The sequence below is a fragment of the Pelobates fuscus genome, chromosome 8 (genome assembly GCF_036172605.1).
Source record: "Pelobates fuscus isolate aPelFus1 chromosome 8, aPelFus1.pri, whole genome shotgun sequence".
Classification (NCBI taxonomy): Eukaryota; Metazoa; Chordata; class Amphibia; order Anura; family Pelobatidae; genus Pelobates; species Pelobates fuscus.
This window is the reverse complement of record NC_086324.1, coordinates 76,161,981-76,181,131: the sequence shown is the minus strand read 5'-3', so window position 1 is coordinate 76,181,131 and position 19,151 is coordinate 76,161,981. Positions and strand designations below refer to the sequence as shown.

Sequence of the window (19,151 nt, the reverse complement as noted above, 5' to 3'; positions counted from 1 at the left end):
TGAAATGAAAGTCTTGCAAATATCATTAATAGGTTAACATACCCTTCTGAACATGTCATCATGTCAGCCTCTGTCATTTTAAGATGGAGCAGCGTCTGTCTCCAAGTCTCTCTTCTGTGTTAACATTTAAAAGTAAACCTATATATACACCTTAGGTGTCGTCATTTTACGGTCACTGTAGTTTATATATGAAAAAGTAACACTTTTTACTTTATTCATTTTAGGACCTCCCCTAATTTGGCAAACATACAAGGCCATAACTAAAGGGTGCATACGTCATGGAAATTTTCCTGTCTTAGTTCAAGATGGCATCGTAAAGTCTGAATAGCTTATCTGTTTATACTAAGACGTAAGTGCACAGTCGTGGGAGATTCCCAGATTTGGTGAAGTTCCATTAACTTGGGGTTACCACAGTATATTGTGTTCTGAAAGAGTCGTAGCATAGCCTTGAAGCTTATTTATGCATTATTGTTATTGTAATTTGTCTGGGACAAAATGGCGCAAACATATAATGCACTGAGGTTATTGCTTAAAGGACCACTCTAGGCACCTAGACCACTTCAGCTTAATGAAGTGGTCTGGGTGCCAGGTCCAGCTAGGGTTAACCCATTTTTTTTATAAACATAGCAGTTTCAGAGAAACTGCTATGTTTATAAATGGGTTAAGCCTTCCCCCAAAGCCTCTAGTGGCTGTCTCACTGACAGCCACTAGAGGCGCTTGCGTGATTCTCACTGTGAAAATCACAGTGAGAGCACGCAAGCGTCTATAGGAAAGCAGTGTAAATGCTTTCCTATGCGACCGGCTGAATGCGCGCGCATTCAGCCGACGGGGCGGAACGGAGGAGGCAGAGAGCTCCCCGCCCAGCGCTGGAAAAAGGTAAGTTTTACCCCTTTTCCTCTTTCCAGAGCCGGGCGGGAGGGGGACCCTGAGGGTGGGGGCACCCTCAGGGCACTATAGTGCCAGGAAAACGAGTGTTTTCCTGGCACTAGAGTGGTCCTTTAAAGAAACATCTATGAAAAACATGTTCCATTTCTAACACCTTGTCAATTTGCAATATCTCTTAAAGACAAAGTACACAGTTTAAGAAATACAACATTTCATTCTAAAACTTATAATATTTGCATTTGCCCATAACAATACAAATTATGGCATTAACTACAGTATTAATACTCTAAACATACTCGCTTTCTAAATCAGCTGTTGCTTAAATGTTGTAATTTGGATTGCAAATTTGTTACTTACTGGATAAGATTCAATGTATTTTATGCCACAACTATCTGTATATTCTGTGTCTTAGTAATTATGGCTTTGTGTTTAGTGGATGACCCCTGCAAATACTGCAAGGTCAGCCCTACAACTTTACTTTTCAAAAAGTCTTGATTTGCTAGTTTTAAGGTTATGTGCTACATACAAGCTTTTTTTTCTGAAAACTTTATAAAATACCGTGTAAAAGCTCTTTACATTTAGCCCCTTAGTTAAAGAAAAAGCAAATCTGTTTGCATACATTAGTGAAAGCAGATAATGCTCGGAGGTCTTGCTACTGTGTCACTCTAGATGTGGACAAGCTATTTATATCCACTGTTTGGTCCTTCACCATAGATGTGTTTGTCCTAGCAACCAGCCCATCTGCTGCATCACTCCAGGACCATTTACTCAGCAACTAAATGAATAGAACGTGGCCTGGGGCAACCTTGGATCCAAGGGATCAGGACAATTATTTTTACCTTGCAAATGTCAATGTAGATTTCCATAAGTGCAACAAGCCCCCAAAATCTATTAATTTCTTTAATCCAGAGGGGCTGAGGGTCAAACTGTACCCATGAATTACGTTTATTTAACATTTTTGTTTTTAAATGCAGATTAATCAAAATTTAAAGTTTCAATTGTTATGTTATAATTTAAAGAAAAAATAGTTAAACGACCATTTGGTTAAAACTAACACTTAAGGGATATTAGAATGTAGCGAATAAATAGAACCTTTTGGGTTTATGCTGTGTGTGTGTGTGTGTGTGTGTGTGTGTGTGTGTGTGTGTATATATATATATTTTTTATATGCTGTCGTGAAATGCATTCAGGACTAATATTAGTAGTGGAAGGTTTTTCGTACTAGAACCATTTATATTCATTTAGCTTTCCTTCTAAACACAGCTTGCATTGTCCTTTGTTGCAGTGATGGGAACTGATAGCTCGGGGGACTATTGATTGTTACCTTGGCAACGTGTGAGTGTGTTTGTGTTTTTTTTTTTTTTTTTTTAATTCCTCTCCACCATCTGTTCATACGGAATCATTACATCTGCAATTTGTTGAAACAAAAGAGATAATTACCTCATGCATAAAACCAAGTCTTAAAATTCTCAATGCTGAGTCCTGGTGAAATGACCTTTAGTGAACCTGTTATCGGCTGTGTCAAGCTGTCAATGATTTCATCTGGCCAATGGAAATCCTATCAATCATTATCGTGCTTCGAAACCGGAATCATAAACGCCAATTATAACTAACCCTAGCCAGCATTGTTTTTAAATGTTATGTTTATCACTTTACAAGTCTTGTGTACATTGAACAGTATCCTTTTCTCTCATGCTTAGACCCTCTTCCTGATTAGCTTCTCATTATGTTTTTGTTGACTTGAACATGACTGAATGCCACTCATATAATTTTTTTGTATTTTTTTTTCTCTCTCTAGACGTACATAATAAATGCAGTCAGAGTTGCTAAACTCACAGTGTCAGGAATTGTCTAGTTTTACATTCTACTTAGACCAAAATAGCATTTTATCTGTGTTTGCTATGAACTGAACTGGGATCTGTGGAGATTTGCTTATTTTAGGACAAAAGAGCAGAACTGAAAATAAAAATTGTGTTCAGCTATATTTCCAGCTCCACACTTTTTGACAAAAATGTTAATTTCCATGATTCCACAATTTCTGGTTTTGTAAAAAAAGAAGAGTTACTCATCTTCGGGATTAAATTGTTGCTAAGCAATTTTAACCCCCAAAGATAAGAAGGCATATTGACAATTCTGTTCCCATAACCACTTAATCTAAATAAAAATATAACTGTACATCTTTTAAGGATGTAATCAAAAGTGGCTAATAATAACAATTAATACAATTAATTTTTCCCCATATAAGACATCGTGCAGACTGGCATGATTTATATTCTTTAGTGTTGCATTGGTTAAACAAGTTTCTATAAACTATTTTATTCCTATTAGAAACATAGAAACATAGAATGTGACGGCAGATAAGAACCATTCGGCCCATCTAGTCTGCCCAGTTTTCTAAATACTTTCATTAGTCCCTGGCCTTATCTTTAACTTTAATCAAGTCTCTTTGTTCTTTTGTAAAATTCAATGTTTTGTTTTATTGTGATAATGCTACTTGATTGGTTACTTGGTTCAAAAATATTTTCATGATATTTAGGAGCCATTGCTCCAAAAAGTTAGGAGCCAAAGAAAGTTTCACTACTCATCACACACAAATTAACTTTTTGCCTTTATATAGAGACAAAAACATCGTAGTGCATTCCGTGGAAAACAAATAATTTGCACCCAGTCATAGGCATGTAATGCTCTCCTAAATATGTATATAGTCTCGTACTCTGAGGAAATTCAAGTATTTTGTGTTTTACTCTAATGAAGGAATTCACTTTAGTTTTAGTATACTGGTAATACCACAGTTCCGTATGTTACGTCCGAGTTGTACATGCTAATATAGTGCTGTTTGGTCTCATTGTAACACTTTTTTCTCATGTATTTATTTTATTTTTTTCCTAGGGAATTCTGGTCATCAGTCACTTACATAAGTGGCCTTATAGAATCTCCCTCAACACTGTCATGGTGCACCAAGTTTAAAATCAGGTAAGGGTTGTGTAGTTTACAAGCCCTTCAATGCAATAGGATCTTATTATGCATTGGACTAAATAAGGCCCTAAAGTCAATTGTTTTCACACAATGGAACAACTGTTACCTATATGTTGTCTTGCTTATTTCCCCAGCTGATGTTCACAAGGAACAGAGTCACGTGATGTATGAAGGCAAACACATACACTTCTCTGAGGTTGACAACAAACCCCTGTGCTCCTACAGCCCCAAACTCTGCAAGCAGCGAAGACTCAACGGCTACGCTTTCTGTATCCGCCACGTTCTTGAGGACAAGACCGCCCCCTTCAAACAATGTGAATATGTGGCCAAATACAACAGCCAACGTTGCACCAACCCGATCCCCAAATCAGAGGACCGAAGGTAAGTGAGGCTCAGTCAAGCAAGAGCATAAAATAAAATTGAATAATTCTACATATAACAATATCTTTTGAAGGGCTCAAACAGTGAGCCAAAGTTACAGTGAGGGAAAAAAAGTATTTGATCCCCTGCTGATTTTGAACATTTGACCTCTGATAAAGAAGTGATCAGTCTATAATTTTAATGGTAGTTGTATTTTAACAGTGAGAGACAGAATAACAAACAACAACAAAATCCAGAAAAATGCATGTCAAAAAAGTTATAAATTGATTTGCATGTCAATGAGTGAAATAAGTATTTGACCCCTTCGACTTGGTGGCAAAACCATTGTTGGCAATCACAGAGGACAGACGTTTCTTGTAGTTGACCACCAGGTTTGCACACATCTCAGGAGGGATTTTGTCCCACTCCTCTTTGCAGATCCTCTCCAAGTTATTAGGTTTCGAGGCTGATGTTTGGCAACTCGAACCTTCAGCTCCCTCAACAGAATTTCTATGGGATTAAGGTCTGGAGACTGGCTAGGCCACTCCAGGACCTTAATGTGATTCTTCTTGAGCCACTCCTTTGTTGCCTTGGCTGTTTGTTTTGGGTCATTGTCTTGCTGGACTACCCAGCCACGACCCATTTTCAATGCCCTGGCTGAGGGAAGGAGGTTCTCACCCATGATTTGACAGTACATGGCCCCATCCATTGTCCCTTTGATGCGGTGCAGTTGTCCTGTCCCCTTAGCAGACAAACACCCCCAAAGCATAATGTTTCTACCTCCATGTTTGACGGTGGGGATGGTGTTCTTAGGGTCATAAGAAGCATTCCACCTCCTTCAAACACGGCGAGTTGAGTTGGTGCCAAAGAACTCGATTTTGGTCACATCTGACCACAACAGTTGTACCCAGTTCTCCTCTGAATCATTCAGATGTTCATTAGCAAACTTCAGACGGACCTCTACATGTGCTTTCTTGAGCAGGGGGACCTTGCGGGCGCTGCAGGATTTCAATCCTTCACGGCGTAGTGTGTTACCAATTGTTTTCTTGGTGACTATGGTCCCAGCTGCGTTGAGATCATTAACAAGATCCTCCTGTGTAGTTCTGGGCTGATTACTCACCGTTCTCATGATCATTGAAACTCTACGAGCTGAGATCTTGCATGGAGCACCAAACCAAGGGAGACTGACTGTTATATTGTGTTTCTTCCATTCGCGAATATTCGCACCAACTGTTGTCACCTTCTCACCAAGCTGCTTGGCGATGGTCTTGTAGCCCATTCCAGCCTTGTGTAGGTCTACAATATTGTCCCTGACATCCTTGGACAGCTCTTTGGTCTTGGCCATGGTGGAGAGTTTGGAATCTGATTAATTGCTTTGTGGGGATATTTATGGGATGATAATAGTAAACAGTTGAGAATTGGCCACTATTTCAACTCTCTAGATCTCAAAGATCATTATCATGTAAGGGAAATGTATTCCAAAAAAATAAAATCACAATTTGTTATAAAAATAGATATAATTTATTGTGACAAATAAAATAATAAAATGTAACATGCGTGATAATAATCAATGAATATTTAGTATAACATAGTATGCAATACAATGGCAATACACATTCCAATGGTTAACAGCATCAATTGTCAAGACAAGATTTATGAGGGGCTTTACAGAGAAATAAAGTAACTTCACACAGCACAGCGAAAGGCCATAAAACTTTGGCTAGCAGTTAACTAATAACCCTTTCAATGCTGGATAGATCCTCTTTGGCATATAATACCTATTCTCATGTAATTTTAGTTAAAATAACATCTAAACCAGCTCATTAATCATTTCCTGGAACCATCCAATAAGAGTAATCTACCAGATTCTATAAGCCGAATTTTAATTTGCCTAAAAAGATATCTTATCTTAATTAAGAGCAAATCAATACACCTGGATAAAAATAATGGTATGCTAACGTGATAAATCACATTAATATATAATTATCCTTAATTCCACCTGCAGAATGGAATGTTTATAACTATACAGAGGCGGCTCTAGACTTTATGAGGCCTTAGGCGAAACGCAAACATGAGGCCCCACTAACAAAAAAGTGTCACATATACACATTGATGCACTGTCTACCTGTGTATGTGCCTGAGAGTGTGTCTGACAGAGAGTATCCTTGTGTGTGCGAATGTATGTGCGCATGTTTGCGTTTTTGTCTGAGACCCTATGTGTATGCGGTAGCTGATGGTGAGAGGGAGCGGGGGGTGTGATGGTGAGAGGGAGCGGGGGGTGTGATGGTGAGAGGGAGCGGGGGGTGATGGTGAAAGGGAGCAGGGGGTTAATGGTAATGTGAGAGGGAGCGGGGGGTGATGGTAATGTGAGAGGGAGCAGGGGGTGATGGTAATGTGAGAGGGAGCGGGGGGTGATGTGAGAGTGAGAGGGGGTAATGTGAGAGTGAGAGGGGGGTAATGTGAGAGTGAGAGGGGGGTGATGTGAGAGTGAGAGGGGGTAATGTGAGAGTGAGAGGGGGGTAATGTGAGAGTGAGAGGGGGGTGATGTGAGAGTGAGAGGGGGGTGATGTGAGAGTGAGAGGGGGTAATGTGAGAGTGAGAGGGGGTAATGTGAGAGTGAGAGGGGGGTAATGTGAGAGTGAGAGGGGGGTAATGTGAGAGTGAGAGGGGGGTAATGTGAGAGTGAGAGGGGGGTAATGTGAGAGTGAGAGGGGGGTAATGTGAGAGTGAGAGGGGGGTAATGTGAGAGTGAGAGGGGGGTAATGTGAGAGTGAGAGGGGGGTAATGTGAGAGTGAGAGGGGGGTAATGTGAGAGTGAGAGGGGGGTAATGTGAGAGTGAGAGGGGGGTAATGTGAGAGTGAGAGGGGGGTAATGTGAGAGTGAGAGGGGGGTAATGTGAGAGTGAGAGGGGGTAATATGAGAGTGGGGGGGGCTAATGTGAGAGTGGGGGGGGGGCTAATGTGAGAGTGGGGGGGGGGCTAATGTGAGAGTGGGGGGGGCTAATGTGAGAGTGGGGGGGGCTAATGTGAGAGTGGGGGGGGCTAATGTGAGAGTGGGGGGGGGCTAATGTGAGAGTGGGGGGGCTAATGTGAGAGTGGGGGGGCTAATGTGAGAGTGGGGGGGCTAATGTGAGAGTGGGGGGGGCTATTGTGAGAGTGAGAGGGGGGTGATGTGAGAAGGAGGGGGTGATGGTGAGTGGGGGAGGCTGAGGGTGGTGACGGAGGGTTATGCTGAGGGTGGTGATGCTGAGGGTGGTGGGGGGTAATGCTGAGGGTGGTGAGGGGCGATGCTGAGGGTGGTGGGGGGTGATGCTGAGGGTGGTGATGTTGAGGGTGGTGGTGGGTGGGGAAGCTGAGGGTGGTGAGGGGTGATGCTGTGGGAGGTGAGGCTGAGGGTGGTGGGGGGTTATGGGGGATGGTGAGGCTGAGGGTGGTGGGGGTGAGGCTGAGGGTGAAGGGGTAATGGTGAGGGTGGTGTGGGTGAGGCTGAGGGTGGGGAGGGGTGATGGTGGTGGGGGTGAAGCTGAGGGTGGTGGGGGGTGATGGTGACTGTGGTGGTGGGTGTAGCTGAGGGGGGTGGGGGTGAGCCTGAGGGGGGTGATGGTGGGGAGGGGTGATGGTGAGGGTGGTGAGGGGTGATGGTGGTGGGTGAAGCTGAGGGTGGTGGGGGGTGAGGCTGAGGGTGGTGATGGTGGGTGATGGTGGTGGGGGGTGATGGTGATGGTGGTGGGGGGGTGAAGCTGAGGGTGGTGGGGGTGAGGGTGGGGAGGGGTGATGGTGGGGAGGGGTGGTGGTGGGGGGTAATGGTGGTGAGGCTGAGGGGGTGATGGTGGGTGATGGTGGTGGGGGGTGAGGCTGAGAGTGGTGGGGAGGGGTGATGGTGGGGAGGGGTGATGGTGGTGGGGGGTGAAGCTGAGGGTGGTGGGGGGTGATGGTGGTGGGGGGTGAGCCTGAGGGTGGTGGGGGGTGATGGGGAGGGAGAGCCTACCTTTCCCTGGTGGTCCAGTGGGCTCCCTGGTGGTCCGGTGGCCACTGCTCACGGTCTGCAGCTCCTCAGAGCTGCAGACCGTGTAATCTCGCGAGACTTCAGAGCGTTGCCGTGGTAACCCGCGGCAACGCTCTGATTGGCCAATTCTCGCGAGTCACATGGTCTGCAGCTCTGCACACTGCGGAGCTGCAGACCAGTGTCTGCGATGGTGGCCGGGCAGCCAGGAGGGGCCTCGCACCCGGCGGCATACCGGGCAAGCCGCCGGGCCCCCTCCTGGTGTCAGGTCCTCGGTTACTGACCGAGGACCTGACACACTCTGCCAACAGGCGGTTTAGGCGGCCGCGAGGCCCCCTGCCAGCGCGAGGCCTTAGGCGGCCGCCTAATTAGAGAGCCGCCTCTGTAACTATATATTCTTTAGTTAACTAAGATTTCTAAGTATTGAAATCTGACCGTGATTTATCCAGTCATATATCATGCTATTAGATTTTTAATTAATTTAGATTAAATAAAACCAGCATATTTACCAGTTAAGTAGATATTCTCATCAGATGAGTAGGTAGTCTCAGGAACTTGAATGGATGTATGATTGGTTGCATTGAATTGTGCAAGTGTTAGCCTCAGAGTGAATGTCTGTCATAGGCCTCTCTGCATGTCCGAATCTGGAAGCCCAACTTTCTCTTTCAACTCCGACTGACTCTTCTCTGACTCACTTGCTCAGCTCACTTAGCCTGCGATCCTGACTTAGCCTCTCTCTTCCCTTTGTCCTAACTTTTAAATGGCCATGCTTTCTGTACGTCATTAGGTGATAAGGCCAATAGGAAACTGAAGGTGTGGTCAACCTGCAGATTGCAATTTAGGTATTTGGTCTACAGAGGGCAGTCTCACCTCACTAAACCTTCCTATCCAGGAAACCGTTAACTTTTCCTGATGGCTATTTTGACGTCATTTGGCTTATCTATATGGCTACCATAACTTAAATTTACTTGTCAGTTCAAAGCGTTTCTTTGGGTTTTCTCCAGACAGTGCATCGACAATTTCTGTTGTAATTTCTAAAATGACAGTTTAAACTTAATTTCAACCCTTCTTTATACAATGGGACCTTGTGAAATTTAGAAAGTAAAATTAATTACCAAGTCTTATCTGGTCACTGGTGTCTGGCTTTCTTGTGTGAAGCTAACATTAAGAAGAGTATTCCATCCCCCTTCTCTGTTAGACTCATTGCCTTGTTTATATAATGCATTCCTTAGCTCATGCTAGTGTTTCGTTACAAAAAGGCAATTATGTGTCTCTGTTAGCCTGAAATCCAAAATGGAGTCTGCTCTGTTCTGAGTGACTCTGACAATATACACTTTTAATTTCTATCATAGCACAAAATGTCTGCCGATATAAATATCCTGACAGCTTCTGTGGACAGGTGTCTTTTTTTTATACAGGTGGTAACAAGCTGAGATTAGGAGCTCTCCCTTTAAGAGAGTGCTCCTAATCTCAGCTCGTTACCTGTATGAAAGACACCTGTGAGCCAGAAATCTTGCTGATTGATAGGGATAAAATATTTATTTCACTCATTGACATGCAAATCAATTTATAACTTTTTTGACATGCGTTTTTCTGGATTTTTTTTTTTTTGTTATTCTGACTCTCACTGTTAAAATACACCTACCACTAAAATTATACACTGACCATTTCTTTGTCAGTAGGAAAACATTCAAAATCAGCAGGGGATCAAATACTTTTCCCCCTCACTGTATGTTCTATGAAAGGGGAACTGTCAATTCCTAGGGTTTTAAATATGTTTTGTTATAGTGCATATTTAAATAAAATGTAGAAATCTACACTTTTTCCTCTAACCTGAAGATCTGTCCTTTGCACCTGTACATTAGCAAAGAGTTAGAGCACAGAGAGAAAAAGAGAAACTGAACAGTTGGTGGTAAAAAAAAAAAAAACATTACCCCAAGTTATAGGTGATATTGAGCATTATGATGCATGTAATTTTAAGAGAAATTACTGTTCCTATTTAAGATTGTGAATCAAACCATTTTAAATATAAAATGTATACGTAAATCACATATGTATTGAATTTGGCATTTGGTCTGGTCATGGTGTGTGGACAATCACTCTCAAAATCCTTTTGTTTCTGTAGACCAGGGTAAATGTAACCTCTGCCTCTCAGACATCAGCTGGTTGCTAGAACTGCTGCATATATTGTCAGTTGATTGATAAATGCATGCAGCAGCTGCATAATTTATAGGGATTTATTTGTGCATGTTTATGGGCCCTCTGCAATAACACAAATCTCTGATTCACTGTGGATTAGTTAATCTCCAAATAATTACACTATCCATCGGACATGGTGATTTAAAAAAAAATATATATTGACCTTTTCCTGCATATTTTAAGGAATACTACAGGGGTTAACATACAGTATGCAAATACACTTTATTTGATTCAGGCTATAGTGCCCATACTTATCATCACATAAAGGAACACATATACAAACATGTTTCCTTGTCACTTTAGCTGTAATAACACTGTTTAGGTGCAGGCCCCCTTGTAACCAAAATAAAGGGTGATTTTTACCGCCCCCGTTCTGCCTCCTTGGCTGAGATCATCAAAATTGACTATCTCAGCCAATACAATGTTTTCCCATAGGAAAACATTGGGAGGCTATTGAGCATGCACGGAAAAATGCTGAGCTGCGCCAATCAGTATCTTCACATAGAGATGCATTGAATCACTGTATCTCTATGAGGGGCATTCAGCGTCTCCATGCAGAGACACAGTTACTCACGCGGCAACTTGAGGTGCTTCCTGACAAAAGTGGTATCTCTGAAAAGGCAGTGTTTACATTAAAATTGCCTGCAGGGACCGACTATACACACCAGAACAACTACGTTAAACTGTGGTTGGTCTGGTGAGTATAGTCTCTTAAGTGAGTATTGATATGTGTGCTACTTTTGCCTGGAAGGAACTCCTTGTAGATAAAGTTAGTGAGTCACTGCAGTTTTAGATCCCTTTCCAACAAGCCGAGTAAAATGTTGTTTACACAGCCTTCACTAGAAACTATTAACAGTCAAGATGTGACAAAATATTGGTTGCGCAAATTCACTATACTGTGTTTCTGGATGACAAAAGCTTGAGTAAGGTGCTATTACATGCTTGCTAAACTTCCTTTGGAAAAAAAAAAATCTATATCTATCCAAAGTAAAGAGATGCACTCTTAGAACTTGTAAAGTGAAAAAAAGCGGATTTATTCCAATAGGTATTTACATAAAAAACAAAAACAAAAAAAAACGACGTTTCAGGTTGAAACGTCTTTTTTTTTTTTTTTTTTTTTTAATGTAAATACCTATTGGAATAAATGCGCTTTTTTTCACTTTACAAGTCCTGAGAGTGAATTTCTTTACTCTGTTTATATATTCTCTCAACGTGTGTGTGTGTGTGTGTGTGTGTGTGTGTGTATGTATGTATGTATGTGTGTGTGTGTGTGTGTGTGTGTGTGTGTGTGTGTATATATATCTATATCTATATCAAGCGATAAACTGAAGCACTCAAAAGGACTTTTCTATAGTGGGTTTATTTATACAAAAAAAGCTTACATCGAAGTGTAAATCATCTGTATCGACGTTTGTTGCTTGATATATATTTGGACGACGGATGCACCAAAGGCAGGATATATCAGAGTTTATTCAGGGGTGAGTGCCTAAATTACATGTATATATCATCTGTGACCCTGGCCGCACAGGCCTCAAAACCCAATGGTGATGAGGAATCAGACGATTGCATGCAACCAGAAACTACCCAGATAACAAAATCTAATCTAAAGGAAGCACTCAAATAAATGAACTACTACCTGGCAGCATACAGCAGACTTCATGCCAAATTACATACAGAAGCTTGGGAAAAGAACGTCACACATGGAGGACAAATGCGATGAATTCGCCACAGCACACAACGACCTGGCCACCAACAAATGGCGCAAAAACTTGACCTCATGGAATCTAAAATGGCTGACATGGAAGACCGGTCGCGCCGGAACAATTTTCGACTGAGGGGAGTATCAGAGGACATCACCAATGCGGACCTGCCAGCATATGTGCGCGGCCTCCCCCATGCATACACCCCGGAGATACCGGCAGACATGCTGTTGGTTGATCGGGTGCACCGCATACCCAAACCTCGCCATCTCCCGATAACAACGCCAAGAGACATGCTGCTGCGGGCGCATTATTTCCATATCAAGGAACACATTCTAAGGAGCAGCAGAATGAAACCCAAGCCGCCCGAGGACTACCCCACAGAATCTTCACGGACCTGTCTGCCGCCACACTTAGAAGAAAGGATGTCCACCAGGTGACACAAATGCTGTGGGCACACGGCCTGAGATACAGGTGGGGATTTCCCACAAAGTTATTAGTCACCAAAGATGGGAGTCTCACGGTGATCTCTACTCTGGAAGACGGCCTGAGAAAGCTTTAAGCCTGGGACATGCCGGCTGCCTCAGCTGAGCCAGCGGAAAGATTCAAACCGGACTGGAAAAAGGCTCACAGAAGATGCTAAACCCTAGCCGATCGCCTGCAAAACGGCAAGTACTATGTCTGACCATACACTCATGTTGGACATGACTTTACCAAGACACACATAAAGACACAAGCTTTCCTGGCTAATCCATGGCAGCATCACAATAGGGTTAGCTCCTCCCCCTTGGCTGTTTAGGACAGGAAACACTTAACAATAGGCCTTCTTTACCTGGTATCAGTCTTTTTTCCTGTCCTCTTGGCTGTGGACATGTTTCAGGTAAATTACACAGGACCTCGTCGCTCCCGATGGGTGCTTGCTGGATCAGGGGCTCCTGCCCATCCCTGTGACGAGGAGTAAGCGGAGCAGTGACACGATGCGCAGGGAACCGCGGTCTACACTCATACACCGGGGCCTGGACAGTTTCACTCTTGAGGTTGGGCAGTCATGGGCTATAAACCACTATAAACTGGCAGGCAGGCACTGGGTACCTTCCTCAGACTCACCACCTTAATACCCCAAAACTGCAAGGTACACTAAGCGGGACCCACTGAAAGGCCGCAGACTGTACGAGCAAGCCGCTCGAAGACACACCGGAGAAAAGACTGATTTGCTAAGTGAATACATTGCACCTGGAGGACCGACATATTGTGGCTCAGCGGGGGCATCAGATCTGGACTGCAACGAGGCGCAAGCGGAGCAGTGCCAAGATGGGGGCCCGTGAGCCATATACCTCATGCACAATACCAGGACTGTGACTCTAGCATGGGCGGCTGACCCGCAATGCAGGTAGTGAGAGATGGTCAGGTGGGGTGAACGTGGTGGGTGGGGGTATGTATGTAACACATGAACTAGTCGGGATGTAATGTCACCAACACAAACCAACAAGCAACTTGTCCCACAAACATGAACCAGGCAGGACACAGTTAACATCAATAGAGTTAAGACCCATGACCCCCAACGTGCATCAAAGACAAACTGCTTGACCCCCCCCAGTGTGGACATGCTTCCGGCCTGCCTTCCACTTTCCAATACTCATACCACATAGTGTAAACCCAGTATAGCTAGGTACTCCCAAAACACGTGTGAGCTGCAGCATGCACTTTAGCAGTAATGCCAAATAGCCACGCTTATGGAGACAACAGATTTCTCCTACCCCCAGTGTGGTGACCCCACGCGATGTCTCACAGGGAGACACTCTGTTCATATCCCACCTACCCCGCCCAAGTTATTTACCCCAAAGTCAAACCCTTCCATTGGAACCAGGAAACGCCTCAAAAAAGGATCTAAAATCTCACTCTAACACACATACCGTACAACGGCCAGCACAACTGAATATGGAACATCACACGGTAGCAGGACAGCAAACCAAACTCACTCCACGAAACGGAATCTATATGACACTCTCTCTAAATGGAAACCCAAGACCATACACAGGGATACTAAATGAGCGACCCACCCCACATACCTTATATAGGATATGAAATTACAGACTATCAATACCCGCGGCCTGTATACGCCGCATAAAAGACGAATCCTTCTAGAAGACGGAAAATGCAACAAGATCCCAACATGGCATCTCAATACTCTTACACAGCTCTTTATCGCAAAAAAAGACGCACAGGGCAGGTACATTATACTACACTGCAAAATCAACGATACCCTAAATACCCTAGCGAGCATATATGGGCCCAATGAGCATCACAGAAACTTCTTGCATTAAATTCTGACGAAACTCCCCACTGCGCTTAAATAATATGTGGAGACCTTTTTGTTTCCGGGGACCTCCTCCCCTGCGCATCACACTGCACGATAGGTGACATAGTATGGGCAGACCATGCGCCAGTGACATTAACACTAAGGGTCCAATTCTAAAGGAAAGGCGCCATAGCGCCTAAACGACACTCTCCTACACAACTTGGAATTTAAAAACAAACTGACAAAATAGCAACATACTTTACCCTAAACAAAACACCTGATATATCGCCAGCCACCATGTGGCAGTCACACAAAGCAGTGGTCAGGGGACTCATCATAAGTAGGCAGTCATATCTAAAAGGTACATCGCAGCAAGAGTACATTAGCTTGCTACGAGCCCTTAGGGATGAGACTAATAATTAACTCCTCTACCCGTCACTGGAAAGGCAAATGCGCATAGACAAACTAAAGGAGCATCTAAACGAGACACATCTCCAAACCACAGCACTCATGACACATAAGTTGAAGTCAACTACTTACACACAGGGAAATAAAGTGGGGAAGGCACTGGCATCACTTCTAAGACACAAATGACAGAACTCCAAAATACCATTCCTCATAAACTCGAAGGGAAATAAAATATACAACACAGAGGACATACATGACACAATGGCAGACTACTACCACAAGCGTTACAATTTAAAAACTGACCGCACCACGCATCAACTACGCCCATCGGAAATTGATGGATTCCTGAACGAAATAAACCTCCATAAACTTAAACCAGCCGACCAACTAATGCTAGAGGCTCCCATTACGCACCAGGAAATCGCACACGCAATGAAATCACTCCCCACGGGGAAATTACTGGGCCCAGACGGGTTTACAAATGTATACTGTAAAACCTGCTCACACATTCTAACCCTTAAACTAGAGAAACTTCATAACAATATCCTGACCACCGGCACTATGCCCCAGGAAATGCTGGTAGCTCACATAGCCACTTTGCCTAAACTGTGCAAACCACCACACAAATGCCCAAACGTAGGCCCAATATCATTGCTAAACACAGACTTGAAAATTTTGGCAAAAATATATGCAACAAGAATGGGGGACCTTATACCGTTACTGATCCAAGATGACCAGGTGGGATTCGTTGAGGCAGACAGGGATCGGACAGGACAAGGAAACTTATAAACCTCATCAACCTGGTACGGCGGACAGGGGAACCCAGTGTGGTGCTTTCATTGGATGCAGATAAAGCATTCGATAGACTGCACTGGGGATACCTGAAAGTTGTACTAAGACAATTCGAATTCCCACAGCGTCTCGTAAGCCTGATCTCTGCCCTCTACACTTACCCAACAGCAAGGGTAGTCAACGGAGGCTTCACCTCAAAACCACTACCCATCTAAAATGGGTCTAGGCAGGGTTGCCCACTATCACCCCTTACTATACATACTAGCACTATAACCCCTAGTGCAACACATTAGAGAATCCCAAAATATACATGGGGTGCACGCAGGCTGGAAGATGCATAAAATCACACTGTTCACAGACGATGTAATGCTCACACTCTAAACCTGAGGTCTCTATACCAACACTCAAGGACATATTAACACGGTTCGGCAACTGCTCATACTACAAGCTAAATATCACTAAGACGCAGGCCCTGAGCTTCCACATACCCAAAACCCAACTCACTCACTTACAAAGCAAACACACATTCGACTGGAGGCAGGACCACCTTACTTTTCTGGGGATTACCATCACGTCAACCATACACACAAACTATACAACGCCAACTACATAAAGAGGAGGTTTCTCCTGGAAACCCAAAGAGTCGTAAATAACTTCATAGGGGGGGGGGGGGGGGTAAAAAATCTAGGATAGCGGCAGAAGTCATGTAGAAACCTTTTTAAAAAGGAGGCATGGGCGTGCCTGACCTCTGCTGCTACCACACCACAGCCATGGTGGGCACACTACTATTCACCTTCCATCACACTCCACCGGTGGCATGGAGCCAAATAGAAGCAGCACACACTGAGGGCATAACACTACCCACTCTAGCTTGGCTAGCCAAAGACAAAATGCCAAAATATAAGGATATTTGCCCAGCCACGGCAGTGACACTCCAAATATGGGACAGATTCTTCAGGGAACACTATCCAAAGACATATATATCCCCGGCCTGGCAAATATTGGCATTCCACGTACTTATCCAGGGTTTTGACCACAAGGTTAGGCAGCTCTCCCAGCTAATGACAAATGGCTACATGCTCGATTTTTTGCCTCTGAAAGACCGATACAATCTCCCACAACAAGCCTTATTCTCATACCTACAAATAAAATCCTGGGTAGGGAAACATGGCAGCAAAAACATAACAAATGCGCAGGGACAAGAAATGACGGAGGTAGAACGAATATGCTTGGCCTCTAAACCACCCCTAAAAGTGCTATCGATCCTGTACAAAGTAGCCCGAAAGCACGAAACTACCGAGCAAATGGGATTCATGAAAGCATAGGGAAAAAAAAACTAAACCATGACATAACGGACAATGAATGGTCCACAATATTACTACCACACAAACAACTCACCTTATGCACCTCACATATTGAAACCAGCAGAAAGGTACTGTACCGCTGGTACATGGTCCCAGCCAGACTGCAACACTTTGACCGCACAAAATCAGGGACATGCTGGAGGTCCTTGAAAGCGCAAGAGACCATGATCCACATATGGTGGACCTGTCCGAAACTAATACATTTCTGGAAGGAAATTTCATCCATCATTGAAGGCGCCACAGGCACCAAATTACCACATAAACTAGAAACATACCTACTACTGGCATTACCGCTAGGGATGCACAAAACAGACAAATACCTAGCATACCAAATCATCATTGCGGCACTGACCACTATTAGCAGATCATGACTGAACGGCTGAGGACTGCAAACCAGTTCTGGTCACTAACATGGCAAAAATGGGAGCTATGGCGACAGCTCAGGTTATAAGAGGGCTTAGTCCTGTACACCCATGCTCATTAACACCGACACACCACGTCCCACTGGTTTGAGGTCCATAAAATTTTGCCCCAAAATAAAATCGGCACATACTGCTAACTCATAAGAGTTTTTTTTTGTTTTTGGGCCCACCCATTACCCCTTATTACGTTCGACTGAGTTCCTTGGTTTATTGAGACGGTACATGTACAAATCCAGGATGCTAGCCTAGTTAGAGCACTCAGAAATATTATTGGTATTCTTGTTATACTTGCCAGGGAGTAAGACGAGCAAATAGTTTTTTCATGATGTACCAACCTACAAATATTGATGGAATACCATGGCACTTTGTATACTTGTACCAAAACTCAAATAAAATATTTTACACAAAAAAAAGTAAACCACTCAAATGGTTACATTTTTTAGTCTGTGTTTTTTTTTTGGTTTTATTTTACTTTTCTTTAACAATGTTTTGTACCCCAAAATACACTATGTAGAATACAACAAGGAATTATATTTCTATACTGTACTGACCAGGCCAGACTTGACACAGCTGTATTACTATTACATATGTTGGCAAAGCAGATGGGCTAATACATATTTATATAGAGTGTACATACTTTTATTACAATGTATCGCTTCGAATTCCAAATCCTGCCATTTTTATATGATCTGAGAACAGAAAATGTCACTACCTTCCTTATGTAAAGAAACTTTTTTCTTTTCTTCACTCCATGTATTGTTTTGTGTTTTCATTAATTTTTGTTTTTTTACTGTTTAAAAAGGTATTGCAACAGTCACCTTCAGGTTCTTGGATTCATTCCCAAAAAAGAAAGGAAGAAAAAGAATGATTCTTTGGAGGAAGTGAAGTCCAGGCATCAAATGGAGACTGTGGCCTTCAGTTTGACCGTGCCTAGCTTGGCCTTGAAGATGCCAAATGGACTAGATGGAATGACTCTTTCTCCTCCAAGTGCGAGGCTCCCCTTCCACTATCTTGAAACAGACTTAGAAGATCCTTTCATGTTTGAGGAAGAGCAGGAAGAGCTAAAGAAAGTGGAGTCTGTTAAGAAAAAACTTCAGAGTAAGTTGGCCCAAAATCGTCAGCGCCAGAAAGAGACAGAGATTTTAAAAGTTCAAGAGCACTTTAGCCCTCATTCTGCACCTTCTCCGCTGCAATCTCCATCTGTTCAGGAGCAGCCCACTCTGGTTCAGCCCGCACCAATATCTTTGAAAGAGACTGGGTTGCCACAGAGCATTGTCTCCAAGTCACCTCAACATCAGAACACCAGCCTACCAGTACAGGGAGCGTCACCAGTCACGCACACACTAGCACAAGCAAGACTCCAGTCTAGCAAGAGACCTCTCCCTGTCCCATCTCCCACAACAGAACCAACACGGACGGACAGAATACAGGTGCCAGCAACCACCTTGCCTGCTTACTCTTCATGTGTTAGTCGACTGCAAAGACTAATGAAAATGTACACGCAAAAAAAGCAACTAGATACAGATCTCTTTCCACATCTAGGTATGTAAACTCAGCTGTATGTATGACTGTTAATCGTAGATGGTGTGTTTGTGTAAAATATTTCCTATTTTTCTATACTGAAATGAAATTTGATTAATTGCAGCCAATAACACATGCAACAAAGTCTTTCTGTGTTGACAAAACAGCCAGAATTGTACTCATTGAATGTTTCATTGGACATCCAATATGATAGAACTCAGT

At 43.4% G+C, this 19,151-nt stretch overlaps 1 protein-coding gene across 1 annotated transcript in view; it reads left to right on the top strand.

Moving 5' to 3' along the window:
• Positions 1-19,151, top strand: part of INO80D (INO80 complex subunit D) — a 54,018-nt gene that overhangs the window by 16,607 nt on the left and 18,260 nt on the right. Inside the window, exons 2-4 of the mRNA XM_063428751.1 lie at positions 3,775-3,858; positions 3,996-4,242; positions 18,211-18,950. Coding sequence (XP_063284821.1) covers positions 4,025-4,242; positions 18,211-18,950 — 958 coding nt within the window. The 5' untranslated portion in view covers positions 3,775-3,858; positions 3,996-4,024. The remainder of the gene's footprint in view (positions 1-3,774; positions 3,859-3,995; positions 4,243-18,210; positions 18,951-19,151) is intronic.